Raw genomic sequence first — 12,997 nt, 5'->3', positions numbered from 1 at the left:
CAATTAACGAATTGAAACAAAAATCGGAGAAAAGAGCAAAATAGAAGAAAGAAATAACAGAATGAAAAAAGTTCCTACCTGATCGAAAGAAAGAAGAGAGCGAGAATAGATGCTGAAAAATATGAAAACGTTGAAAAGAGAATAAATAAGGATGACAATATAGCGTGGACTAAAAAAGATTCGTTCCCCACTGGCACATAGATCCCACCACATAAAAATAAAAATAGTAAACTTAAATATATTTTTAATTTTTAATAAATATTTAATTTTTATGTTTATTTTCTCATCTTTTTAATATCCTAATTAATAAATTGACTGGTCTTAGTTTAGCTCCTGATGTTTTTAATATCTTAATTAATACTTCAGTCAATATTTTTTTTAATTAAACTTAAAATTGATTTTCATCTCATATATTTCTTTTACATATATAAATTTTAAATAAAAATCATAAATTTTATAAAAATTAATATATATAAACAAATTAATTATTAGATTAAAATTAATTATCATAAAATTTATTATCTGACTTTACATGTATATTAAATATATATTAAAAATTTTAGTGTTATATATAACAATATTAATTATTATATAATATAATTAATGTATTAATTTAATTGGTTAGAAGTTGTGTTAATAATTTAAAAATAATTCTTAAAACATATTTTTGAAAAAAAAAAGTTAAAAAAATTCGTAACACGCAGATTTCTAAGTTTATCCGAGAAATTATAACAAATTTTTGTGCATGACCCTTAAAACTCGCTGACTTCACGCGCTTAATCCGTAGGTTTGTAGGCTAACCTGCAGATTTCTAAGTTTATGTTTTCCCTTTTACGCTTTTATTTAATTTACTTTGGCTCTTTTTTTATTTGCTTTTTCACTATTTTTTTTATTTTTTGAAAATGAAATAGGAATGCATACAATATGAGAATGAAACAAATTATGATATGTGATAGTGTATTTATCTGCGGACTTTGCAGCCTAGACATATAAACCCCGTATTCTGCCTTCCTTAGATGCGAAACCCTTGTGGCTCTCAAGATTAGAGCTTTACGTGAAAATTCGCTATTCTGTTCGTTTGCCTTTACTTAGAATCTTGCATTTGAATTCCCTCAATTTCTTGAAACCCACGCATTTTGCTCGGTTTCTGCATTTACGAATGAACGTGGCGATGAATTTTATGATGAAATTGAAGATGATATGAGAGGAATTCAAGCAGAGTTTAAAACATTGCGCAAGTTGGTCAGAGCCCGTATCCATAGAACTGCGGTTGTGGTTCCATTCGAAGTTTTTAGCAATGTTGAGTTTCTGCACATAGATTGGATAAGAAGTGTGAGATTTCTTTGTCATCACTTTCTGTTTTTAAAGGAAAAAAGGGGGGGGGGGGGGGATTCTGATAATTTGTTGCTTTTGATGTATCCTTTGCAGATTCATCACGAAGCCTACGTTCCTGAATTTCAAAATTTAACTCACATTGAATTTGGCTATTTGGATTTGGAACGTGCCTGCGAGCGGCTTAAGTTGTTAAAAGTACTTGAGCAGTGTCCCAAGATTGAAATTGCTGTCATTGATCAGGTTTGATGAGTTAAACCTTTTAAACATGATTTCTATTTTAATCTTTTCTTCATGTAGTAGTATTAATTTTATTTTATACATGTTAACGGGAGGATCAGGAATTATGCGCTGATGATGAGGGGGCAGAAGACTGGTCGTATCCACAATCTGTCCCTGGCTGCATTTCATTGCAGCTTAAAAAATGCCGTCTTACCAATTATGTAGGCTCAAATGACGAGTTTCAATTTGCAAGAAATATTATGCAGAATGCAAGTCATTTGCAGACCATGACCATCTGCACTAACACTAGTTCAAATGAAGCGGAGAAGCGTATAATGATAGAAATTATATCCTTATGCACAAGGGATCTGCAACTTGTAAACTTTCATTTGAATAGTTTAGATTTGAGCGGTTGCAAATAGTTCCTTATTGTCCATGTTTACATTAGTAACCTCTAGGATATTGACGTAAAGTCACCCGGTTTCAGGGTAAATTATAAATTAATGTCTATAATGTTTGTCATTTTTTTTCTCTCTCCAGCATAAGATTGCTCCCACACCCAAAGATCAAATTTGTACCTGTTTGCTTTACTCGTACAGTAATATCTATACAGTGAAGGGTGGTTCATTCCTTTCTTTTTGGAAAGATTAAATAATCTTATGTAAGAATTTAATTTCGGTCGAAATTTGAATATGACAAACATGCTATTAGAAGTTCAACCAGATCGTTGTAATTCTTAAATAGCTTCAGAAAGTGAGTCCTATAGTAATGTTGAATCCTAACAGCATACCAAGCACGGCAATTGAGGCTTGTGCTAACTGCTTGTTTGATTCTTGGCTACTAATCAAACAAACCCCAGTGTATCGGGGAAAGGAAAAATAAGTATAACATTGTGTACATATAGCAACTGAATAGAAAGGGTAAGATGTTTTTATTGGGAAACAAGTGTGTTGTTAGTCTGGTCTCCACCTCTGACTCAGATTTTCTTGTCTTAATTTCTTTCCCAATAGTATATTCTATTGTCTCTTTTTTCTATGACTTATGCTGGTTTTGTGGGTTCTGTAATTTCCTGCGATTTACTTAGATCCACTTGGGATACAGTATGTAAACCCTTTAGTTATAATTCTTTAATTTTTTTCTCTGTTAATTGTTCACTAGTCACCAGTACTCCAACTAGTTGTTTCTCCAACTGCTCATCCAATTGTCATTAGAAATTTAGAAGGATATTTGGTAGCTTTCTCTTCAAAAAAGTGTACTAATATTTTTGTCCTTTATGCTTTCTTATAATTAGTTTGATTAATCAGACATTCCATTAAAAAATCCATATAATTTTGGGATGATAGCAATCATAAAATAAGGTAATCCCTTGCTGTGGAATTGGGGTAATCTTACTGTTATCCTTCTTACATGAACTGTTATTGTCTCCTATATACCATAAAATGCCTTACAGTTACTGCTGGCAATCAAATTAAACTATTTGCCTGCCTAGGGGACTTGGTTCAATAAAATCTTAATGTGAGTATGTGACTCAATGCTAGGGTATGTTCAATTCAAGCTGTGCATGTATTCAAGTGCCATGTGCTTGACTTGTTAGTAATATTGGACTTTGACTGTCACTGAATATACTACGAAGTTGTATATAAACATGTTTTATATAAAATTTTACTTTGTATAAAAATCTTAGTTGCATTTTCAAATGATGCTTCAATCAAGTATCGAGCTTATTTGAAAGGCTTATTGAGTTGAATGAAGCCCAGCCTATATATGGATGGTGGAAGCTTGAGCTGAGAATAGCCTTCTAAAGCTTGAAAATCTTGGCTTAGTTTTGAAATCTGGAATTTGAGTTTGGATCAGGTTGATCCTACCACTCATTGGAAATGAATATAATGTGCTCTTATTTGATATAATGCTTCACGGGGTTCCAAGATTTGGAGTGCTGCCCTTCCCCCTTCTTAGTCCTTTCTCACGTGGAGGATTTTTCATAACCGAATGCCTAATGATGAAAATCGTATTAAGAGGGGTTGCACTGTCATCTCTTGGTGTAGCCTTTGCTGCTCCACTTTTGAAACCACCCATCACCTCGTTTTTGATCGTGCTTTTGCGAAAAATCTTTGGGCTTGGCTTGGCTTGGCTTTCCAGCAAGCTTCAATGTTGCATTAATTTATCTTCTATGCATACTGTTCTTTCTTGCTGTGAATCTTTCTCTAGCAGCCAGTTGCAGGATGTCACCTTGGCTTCCATAGCTAATACTATTTGGGCGATATGGTTTGCTAGAAACAACAGTCGTTTTCAAGATACAAGCATCATCTTCTTGGCTGCCACTCAGTTGATATCTGCAGCAACCACTCTCTCTGGAAATATCTCTAAAGGCTCTATGAAATCCTCAGTTGATGAATTCACTGTTCTAAAGAATTTAGGGACCAGCATTTTAAAATATTTAGGATCAAATCGGTAATTAAGCAATATATTTTCCAAAGAATTTATAAAATAAAGGTTAAATATAATTTTGGTTTTCTTATTTTTTTTTAAAAAAAAAATGTAATTATGATCTCTTATTTTAAAATAAAGATATTTAATCTTCATATTTTTTTAAAAATTTAAATATATTTTTTATCTTTATAAATTAACAATTTTTCATTTTTGTTCATTATAAGTTTATTTTTTTAATTTTAATTTTTATAAGTTTGGATCTTTTAAATTTTTTATCCTTATAAAATATTTTATTCATTTTTAATTCATATAAGTTTATATTTTTCTAAATTTTGATTCATGTAAGAGCCAATTTATGAGGACTATGGATGAAAAATTAAAATCATGGACCAAACTTGAAAAAGCAACAACTTATAAGAACTAAAATAAAAAAATAATCTGTAATTTTAATTCTCTTTTTTAAAATAGAAAGTTTCATTCTTCAGTTACATAAAATTTGCAAATTTTATCATTTCATCAAATTCAAAAAATGTTGATTAATAAGAAATTAATTTGATATAAATTAAATTTAATAATATGATATAAGATTATTTGTTTAATTTAAATCAACTAAATATAATCTCTTGATGGAAGTGACTAAAATTATAAATTTTATCAAAAAGTGAAAGATTAAATATGTTTATTTTAAAATAAGAGACTAAGATTATATTTAAGCCTAAAATAAATATATATGTTTTTGAAAACATTTTAGAAATTGTTTGTTTAAAATAAACTCAAGAAACGGTACACGAAAAAATAAAAATAAAAATGGATAGAATTGGTTTGATTGAGGTACCAAGTCCCGGAGGTCCTCCTATTCGAACAAGAAATGCAGGACAGGGGTTTCTAGGGTTAGGGTTTATGTTTGTCCGGGGAGATTGATTCTGCCAATAAAATTACATTCTTGTTTCCCTTAGCATCAAACGATCAGCGATAGGATCAGACCTCTTTACCATAGCAGGTGTTGCAACACATCTTCTCTGCAATTAACCTTATTCCGATTCCTTGATTCCAAGTGATGGAAGATAGAATCAGTAATTTGCCAGATGCAGTACTTTGCCACATCCTCTCTTTCCTCCCCACAAAACAGTCAATCGTCACAAGCATTCTCTCGAAAAGATGGAAGGCTCTCTGGCGCTCAGTTCCCGCTCTCCACTTCGAAGAAAGCCTCATGGACAACAACAACGACATAGAGACCCATGCACGCTTCGTTCAGTCGGTGTACGCATTCACCCTCTCCCGTGACATGGACCAACCCTTCCGAAGATTCCACCTCGTTTCTCGCTCTTTCCTTTGCAACCCTGTCAACGTCATCGCCTGGGTCAGTGCCGCATTGCAGCGAAGAGTCGAAAACCTCTGCCTCAGTCTCACTCCTTTGACTAAGATGGTGTTGCCCTCTGCGCTTTTCAGCTGCAAAACCCTTGTTGTGCTCAAACTCATTGGGGGCTTGAATAGGAACCCTTTTCCGTTGGATTTTAAATCCGTTGATCTTCCCTTACTAACAACCCTGCATTTGCAATCATTTATACTGGAGCGTAGGGATATGGCCGAGCTTCTTCGCGGGAGTCCGAATCTCGAGTACTTGTTTGTTGGCCATATGTATTTTAGTGGCCCTGAAGCAAGGTTTGAAAGATTGCCCAAGTTGCTTAGAGCCACCATTGCGTTTGGCCATGTTCCGTTGGAAGTTGTTAATAATGTTCAGTTTCTGCGCATAGATTGGGTACTGTAGTACTACTGAGTATGAGATTTTTTGTTGTTGTTGTTGTTGTTGCTTTTGATTTTTAAGGAAAAAAGGGGTTTCTGATGTTTTGTTGCTGTGATACCAGATGGAGCACAAAGAGGAAGCCAACTTGATTCCCGAGTTTCAAAATTTAACACACCTCGAATTGGGCTATTCGGAGTGTACTAGGGATTGGGTTGATGTGTTAGAAGTGATCCAGCGTTGCCCCAATCTTCAAATTCTTGACATTGACATGGTTTGATGAGTTGAATTAACATTTAAAGATGATTTCTGCTTTTACCTTTTTCTTTACCTAATTTGTATTAATTTTGTTTTATAATTGTTGTTAACAGGGGAGTATTGACATGACTACTAGAGACGATGAAGGAGCAGATTGGCCATTCCCACGATCTGTCCCTTCATCCATTTCATTACACCTTAAAACATGTTTTATCAGATGTTATGGAGGCTCAAAAGGTGAGCTTCGGTTTGCAAGATATATTATGCGGAATGCAAGGCATTTACGTACCATGAAAATCTCCACTTATGCAAGTCGACAGCAGAAGTTTAATATGTTAAAAAAGTTATCCTTGTGCCCAAGGCGTTCTAGAATTTGTAAACTTTCATTTAAATCATTTAAATAGTTTAGATTTGGGTATTTGCAAATAGTTCATTGATGTTCATCTTCTCTCATTAGTAACCTTAAAGGATAATTACATATGATTGTTTTGATTATCAAATTAACCTATAACCTTTGTGTTTTTTTTACCATTAGTATTTGTAAGTTCAATCAAACTTTGTACATTGTGTGGAATTGTTTCTTTAAATTTTGGTGTAATGGAAAGCCACCACCAGGTTTGGGGGTAAATTATAAATTATAAGTTGAGTCTTATAGTAAGGCTGAATTGCAACAACGTATCAAATACTTGTGCTAACTGCTTGCATGATGCTTATAATCTTGTACATTGTGTGGAATTGTTTCTTTAAATTTTGGTGTAATGGAAAGCCACCACCAGGTTTAGGGGTAAATTATAAATTATAAGTTGAGTCTTATAGTAAGGCTGCATTGTAACAACATATCAAATACTTGTGCCAACTGCTTGCATGATGCTTGGCCACTGGACAAACAAGCTTAGTGTGTTTTGGAAAGGAGAAATGGGTATAATGTTGTGTGCATATACCAACTGAATAGAAAGGAGACATGCCATTCAAGAAATTCATATAATTTTGGGATGATTGCACTCAGAAATAAGGTAAGCCCCTGGCATGGACTTGACGTATTCTTTACTGGTGGCTATCAAATTAAGCTATTGGACAGCTGAGTAGACATGGCTCAATAAATTTTTAGTTTGACTTAATGCTTGATTGTGTCAAATTCAAGTTTAAATTGAGCTTGTGCTCAGGTGCTCATGTCTGTCTTGTTAGGGATATAAAGCTTTGATGAAATATACTGTAAAACTATATGTATGCATACATGTTTGTTACATTTGTATAAAATTTTACTTGTATAAATATCTTGCATTTTTAAATTAAGCTTCAATCACATTTAGAGCTTCTTTGATAGACACAGCCTTGAGTTTGAGAAGGCTTGAACTGATCCTGGCCTTCTAAGCCTGAAAAGGCCTGCTAAGTTTGACTTTGATTACATCTTCTATAAGAATTAAGATGAACTCTGGAATTTGAGCTTGGCTTGACTTGATTACACCGCTTATTAAAGTTGAGCATAAACACACTCTTATTTGATATTTTTATGCTTAGAGTTTGTCTTTCATGTAACTTAGTGGTTGATTGGTGTATCCTTTGAGTTCATACTCTGAGATCCATGCATGCCTCATGAATGTGTGTGTGTGTGTTGGGGGGGGTGTCAGGTGCGTTACTGTCTTACTGATCATATATGTCAAATTGGCTGAACATCTTTGTTCAACCCTTGTTATAACATGAATGGCAACTGAAATTGAAGTATGTAGAAGAATCCTTACATTTATTGAGGTCTGAGTGATAAATCATCCATCATCTCCTTACATTTTCTCTGGTAGCCAACACCAAATCAAGAATTATTGTCCAAAGTGCAGATCTGTTTGGTATATCAACAAATTATTTCTTGCATGCCTGTGGATCTATTTATGTCTTAAGGATTTAGAAAATGTGTTTCCAGATCAGTTTGAAAATCATTTGGTTTGAAATTATTTGTGGCGACATGGATGGGGTGAAAAAAGAAAATAGAGGAATGAGATTTCTCTTGCTTTTGGCATAGCAAGCCCCGGTAGGAAGCCCGCACGACAACGGGCTATTAGCTTAGTGGTAGAGCATGCCCCTGATAACTGTGTCGTTGTGCTTGGACTGTAAGGACTTTCAATCACATGGATAGTTTAATATGCTCATCGATGCTTGACCCTAAGATGTGGATCATCCAAGGCATGTTAGCATGACATATTTCTCCTGTTTGAAACCAAAATTATTATTTCTCGGGAGGATAGATGGAGTGATTCAGGTGAGATCTAATGTAGATCCAACTTTTTATTCACTTGTGGGATCCAAGCAATCCTGGTTTCTTTGTTTTTTTTATATCGGTTTGTTACAAAAGTTAGTAGGAAGGTTTGGAACCTACTATCTATTTTTTCCTCAATATGAGCTCTTAGATCTCTCACACCGACTACTCAGCTTAGCGTAGTACTCATGGTGTGTTTGATTTATAGAGTGGAAATAGAAGAAATTTTTCTGAATTAAAAGTAAAGTGTAAAAGATATAAGTCCCACATAAAAAATATAAAAATTGTCTTATTTCTCTCCTCTCACCTTAAACCAAACTCACTCAAACTATTTTGTTTCTTCTGCTAAATTCATTTTTTGCTCTCTAATTGTTATTTTATTTTTTCAAGGCAGAAAAGTTGTATCTATGTATGACCAAAGAAAAAACTCAGGTCAAGATAAAGAGATCATTCCAGATTAAATTTAAAGCAGAAGCACACTTCACACAACAAACAAACAATTATGCTAGATAAAGCCATAATGAGCTCCAACACGCTGATTTCTAACTAACTGCCTCACAACAATAAGTTCATATGTAGAAACATGTTTCAATTCACGAAAACTTCATTTAAAAGATGAGAGGCATCATGAATTAGTGTGCACACCTCTAAAAGGAACGCACTAAGACAGTTGACATTTGATGATGTTGTGAAACCTCTCTCAGGACTTGCATACCATTTACATTAATTGCCAATCTTTCACATAAAGAAGTCTATGACATTTGACCTGCATAGATACACGAGGGTTGCTGCACATTCTCCCGATATAATATTTAGAAAATAAGATATCTTTCTCATATTCATTGCAGAGATATAAAATAATCTTGCGATCAAACTGTATGAACGTGAACTTCAATATCATTAACACTTACAAGACAGAAGTTTCATTGAAAATAAAAGTCGATCAACGGATATTTATTAAAACGGATTAATTTTTTTCATAAATTATCAAAATGGATAAATTTTAAAAAAGATTACCGTAATTGATAAATTATCTTTTGAAAAATGATTTCAACGAGAAGAAATCATGCTTTAAAATACTTTTATTTTTGTTTTTATTTATTAATAATCTCCTATTGATTCACGTATAGAAATAGAAATTCTTTACGTTAACCGTAATAACACCATTAAACACAGTTACATGATTTACTCATTTCCTCTTTATGAGTACGCGTGTCAGCCAATAGTAGTATAGGAAGTCGCAACTCCGGTGAGTAATGCTATCTTTATGATCATAAAATGAGATGTAGATGAGAAAACAACAGAAAGTGCAAGCATAAAATGTCTCCAATGGTGGATAGGATTAGCTCTTTGCCAGACACACTACTGTGTCACATTCTCTCCTTTTTGCCGACCAAAGAAGCTATTGCCACTACAAGTCTTCTGTCTAAGAGGTGGAGCCCTCTGTGGCTCTCAGTCTCCACTCTTCGCTTCAACGACCAATGCTATCTGCAAAACAAAGACACCTATTTTCGTTTTCTTCAATTGGTCTACACAGTTATGCTCTCGCGAGATGTGGCACAACCCATCCAAAGGTTTTACCTTGCATGCATGTCTTCACTTTGTGACACTTCAATGGTCAACACATGGGTTACGACCGTAATTCAACGCAAAGTTCAGCGTCTCGAACTTTCTCTGCCTTCTACCATCAACTTGCCATGTTGCATTCTCACTAGCACAACCCTTGTGGTTCTCAAGTTGAGTGGTTTAACTGTGAACCGTGTTTCTTCTTCTCCTGTTGATCTTCCTTCGCTTAAAGCACTTCACTTGAGAAGGGTTCATTTCCTTGAACTTAGATGGCTTCTTCAGATTCTGTCTGCATGTCCACTTCTTGAGGACTTGCTCATAAGATCTTTGCATGTTACTAACTTTTCCAGTGATGAGCAGTTAAAAAGGTTACCAAAATTGGTCAGAGCAGATATTTCTGATTCGTTTATATATATTCCTTTGACAGGGTTTTATCATGTGGAGTTTCTTCGAACTGAAGTGGTAAGTATGAACATGATGCTTCCTGAAATTGCTAGCTAAATTAATTAAAATAAATCTTTACAATTTGCAAATATTTAGGAAATGTCATGTTCTAATGTTCTTTTTTTTTGTGTGTGTGTGTGTGTGACTAATGAATGCAGGCATGGAATTTATTTTTCGATAAGAATCACACTTTTTTCAATTTAAGCTACTTGGAGCTTAAGTTCATCTGTCAGTTCCATGACTGGGATTGGTTAATTAAATTGCTTCATCAATGCCCCAATCTTCAGATTCTTGTAATTGACAAGGTTTGTTGAGTTTGAGGATGATTTCTGTCTTTTGTTGATTTTTTTAATCTTTTATGTTTATCTTTATTGTTGACTTGACAGGAAAATGGTTTCACCAAAACAAGTGTGGACGAAAATTGGGTATATCCACGATTTGTTCCCAAAGGCCTTTCATCAAAACTTAAAAGATGCTGTGTCAGAAATTATGAAGGACAGGAAGGTGAGCTTCAATTTGCAAGATATATTATGCAGAATGCAAGAGTTTTAGGCGCCTTGACCATTTGTAGTACCACTTCCTCAAATCCAGAGGCAAAACTCCAAATGATTAAAAAGTTATCAACTTGTCCAAGGATTTCAGTTACCTGTGAACTTTCCTTTGAATGAAATTGGATAGGTTTTCCTAAGTAGCAGTAATTAGTGGGCGTGCATGCTTTTTGATTAGTTCTTCATGCACCAGTGTTGGGTTTTGAAGGACTTGAACTTTGTCCTATGCACAAGTTTAATCTACAATGCATATATAAAAGAAAAGCTCTTGTTGTTGTAAATCTTGTTTAAGTTTTTTCTCTCTAACAAGCTCTTATTGTCATGTTTGTGCCTCAACCAAATTGGTCCATAAAAGGAAATATATATTTAGTTATATTCATATGCCAATATGCAGCTCCCACATTGCTAGTTTAGTATTCACATTTCAACTAACGAGTGTTACAGTAAGACTGATAAATCATACACAGCATCCAGCCTGTACAGTTTTTGTGAGAAGGTATAAAAGTTTTCTCTAATTAGTACTACCTAGCAACAAGAAAGGTGAATCATGAATGATTAATAGTTTTAATTCGAATTGTACAAATAAAGTAAAAGACAAACTGAATTTTTCCTTTAGTAAAATGTTTCTTTAAATGAGTTGTAGAAATAAGGGAGTCTATGAGAAATGGGTCCTGTTTTACTGTCATTACCTTACCCCTCTTGCAGAGGATTCATAATATAAGACTCTTGTTTTAAAATTTATTGTTTTATTAGACTTTTTCAAGTTGATTATTGCATTAATTTTTTTATAAGAGAAATTTCATATCTCTCTTATGAGGATATTGGACAAAATGAGACTAGCCTAGATTAATTAATTAGATAGAAATTTGATAGAAAGTTGTTAAATGAAAAAAAGTGAGATGATGACTCTCAATAATTTTGAAAAAAAAAATACAAAATATTAATAAATTTAATGTTACTAATTAAATTAAATAATTTTTTAAAGTATATGAGTTAGTTAAAAGAATTTCATATTTGAAGATGGAGGTGGTAATAAGTGGATTATTATAGCACTGTCCAAATGTAACCCTTACTTCTGCAGGGATTGAAAACGAAAAGCCACCTTTTAAAATTGTAAATTTTTAAATTATTAAATACATAACTATTAGCCTTAGTTTCTATCTAAAACAGAATAAAATCTTTGGGTAGCTTGTCTTTAAATGTAGTCACTTATATGGTTCTAAACAGCTATAGATGTAATGGTATACCAGATTAGAGTGATTGCGTATACTTTGTGATAATGTAATATATGATGTATTACTAAAACAGAAACGGTGGTGTCTAGCTCCTTGCAATTAAAAATCACCCTTGATTAAACTTAACTCCTTTATATATAGAAACACATGTCAATCGGAGAGTCTGCTAACTTCCTAGCTCAAAGGTGCCAAAACCTTAATTTCTAGATGCCCTCCCATCTCCCCTGTTTATAATTCGTTTCCTGTGCATAACTCAAACCCTGGTCAATCCTTGGCACGTGACAATTTTGTAATTCCTATTATGGTTTTGAATTACAGTTACATTTTGTCTACATAAATTGTAAATAATTGAGTAAAAATGTACTTGATATGTTGATTGTTAAGTTGTAATGCCATCGTGTAAATCTTTAAAATTGTAAAATCGCCATATTATAGGTGAAATTGTGATTGTGGACTGTAATTTAAAATAAGTTTAATTAGCTATTTAGTTTTTATAGTTTTTAAATTTATTTATTTTTAGTCCTTACAATTAATAAGTTAATTTTTTAATCTAGAGGTTTTTTTATATATTTTAATTCTCAAAAGATCTTTGCCGTTAAAATTTTTTAACTCTATTAAAAAAATATTTATTTTAATAAAATAAACAGTTTTATATTTTCTTAATATGTTTGTCTAAACTATTTCTGCTTTAAAAAAAAGTTATTTTTGCTTATTTTGATAAGCAAATTCTATTTGTTTATTAAAAAATATTTCTTAAAAAATATTTATTTTAAAAAAATTAAGTTTAAACAAACCAATCCATTGTCAAAACAATAACACTTTTTCCTTCTCCTATCTTGGGTTACTGACTTTAGAACAAATTATAATGTGCAATGTTTTCGTAGTTGCATATGAATTTTCGGAGCATGACACTTTTTCCTTCTCCTATCTTGGGTTACTGACTTAAGAACAAATTAAAATGTGCAATGTTTCC

General features: G+C 33.0%; 2 protein-coding genes across 2 annotated transcripts; both read left to right on the top strand.

The window, feature by feature from the left end:
• The first annotated feature begins 943 nt into the window (after positions 1-943).
• LOC114421037 (putative F-box/FBD/LRR-repeat protein At3g49480) lies at positions 944-2,076 on the top strand. Its single transcript, XM_028386805.1, has 3 exons — positions 944-1,332; positions 1,429-1,575; positions 1,674-2,076. Exons 1-3 carry the CDS (start codon positions 1,201-1,203, stop codon positions 1,974-1,976), a joined length of 582 nt encoding a protein of 193 aa, XP_028242606.1. The 5' UTR covers positions 944-1,200; the 3' UTR covers positions 1,977-2,076.
• A 2,710-nt stretch (positions 2,077-4,786) lies between these two features.
• On the top strand, positions 4,787-11,080 carry LOC114424250 (F-box/FBD/LRR-repeat protein At4g00160-like). The gene is made up of 7 exons (XM_028391094.1): positions 4,787-5,743; positions 5,850-5,999; positions 6,097-6,386; positions 6,519-6,598; positions 9,526-10,259; positions 10,400-10,546; positions 10,628-11,080. The coding sequence occupies exons 1-7, from the start codon at positions 5,042-5,044 to the stop codon at positions 10,907-10,909; spliced, it is 2,385 nt and encodes a 794-aa protein (XP_028246895.1). The 5' UTR covers positions 4,787-5,041; the 3' UTR covers positions 10,910-11,080.
• Positions 11,081-12,997: the final 1,917 nt, after the last annotated feature.

This window comes from Glycine soja, chromosome 8, assembly GCF_004193775.1.
Source record: "Glycine soja cultivar W05 chromosome 8, ASM419377v2, whole genome shotgun sequence".
NCBI lineage: Eukaryota > Viridiplantae > Streptophyta > Magnoliopsida > Fabales > Fabaceae > Glycine > Glycine soja.
The sequence above is the reverse complement of the archived record's forward strand: the minus strand, read 5'-3'. Positions and strand labels throughout refer to the sequence as shown.

Excerpts from the sequence above, each read along its gene's own strand:
- LOC114421037 (XM_028386805.1), top strand. The coding sequence starts at position 1,201 with ATGAGAGGAATTCAAGCAGAGTTTAAAACATTGCGCAAGTTGGTCAGA. Across the intron at positions 1,333-1,428 it reads ACATAGATTGGATAAGAAGT|ATTCATCACGAAGCCTACGT; the intron begins GTGAGATTTCTT and ends TATCCTTTGCAG. Across the intron at positions 1,576-1,673 it reads AAATTGCTGTCATTGATCAG|GAATTATGCGCTGATGATGA; the intron begins GTTTGATGAGTT and ends CGGGAGGATCAG.
- LOC114424250 (XM_028391094.1), top strand. The coding sequence starts at position 5,042 with ATGGAAGATAGAATCAGTAATTTGCCAGATGCAGTACTTTGCCACATC. Across the intron at positions 6,387-6,518 it reads TCATTTAAATCATTTAAATA|TATTTGTAAGTTCAATCAAA; the intron begins GTTTAGATTTGG and ends TTTTACCATTAG. Across the intron at positions 10,547-10,627 it reads AGATTCTTGTAATTGACAAG|GAAAATGGTTTCACCAAAAC; the intron begins GTTTGTTGAGTT and ends TTGACTTGACAG.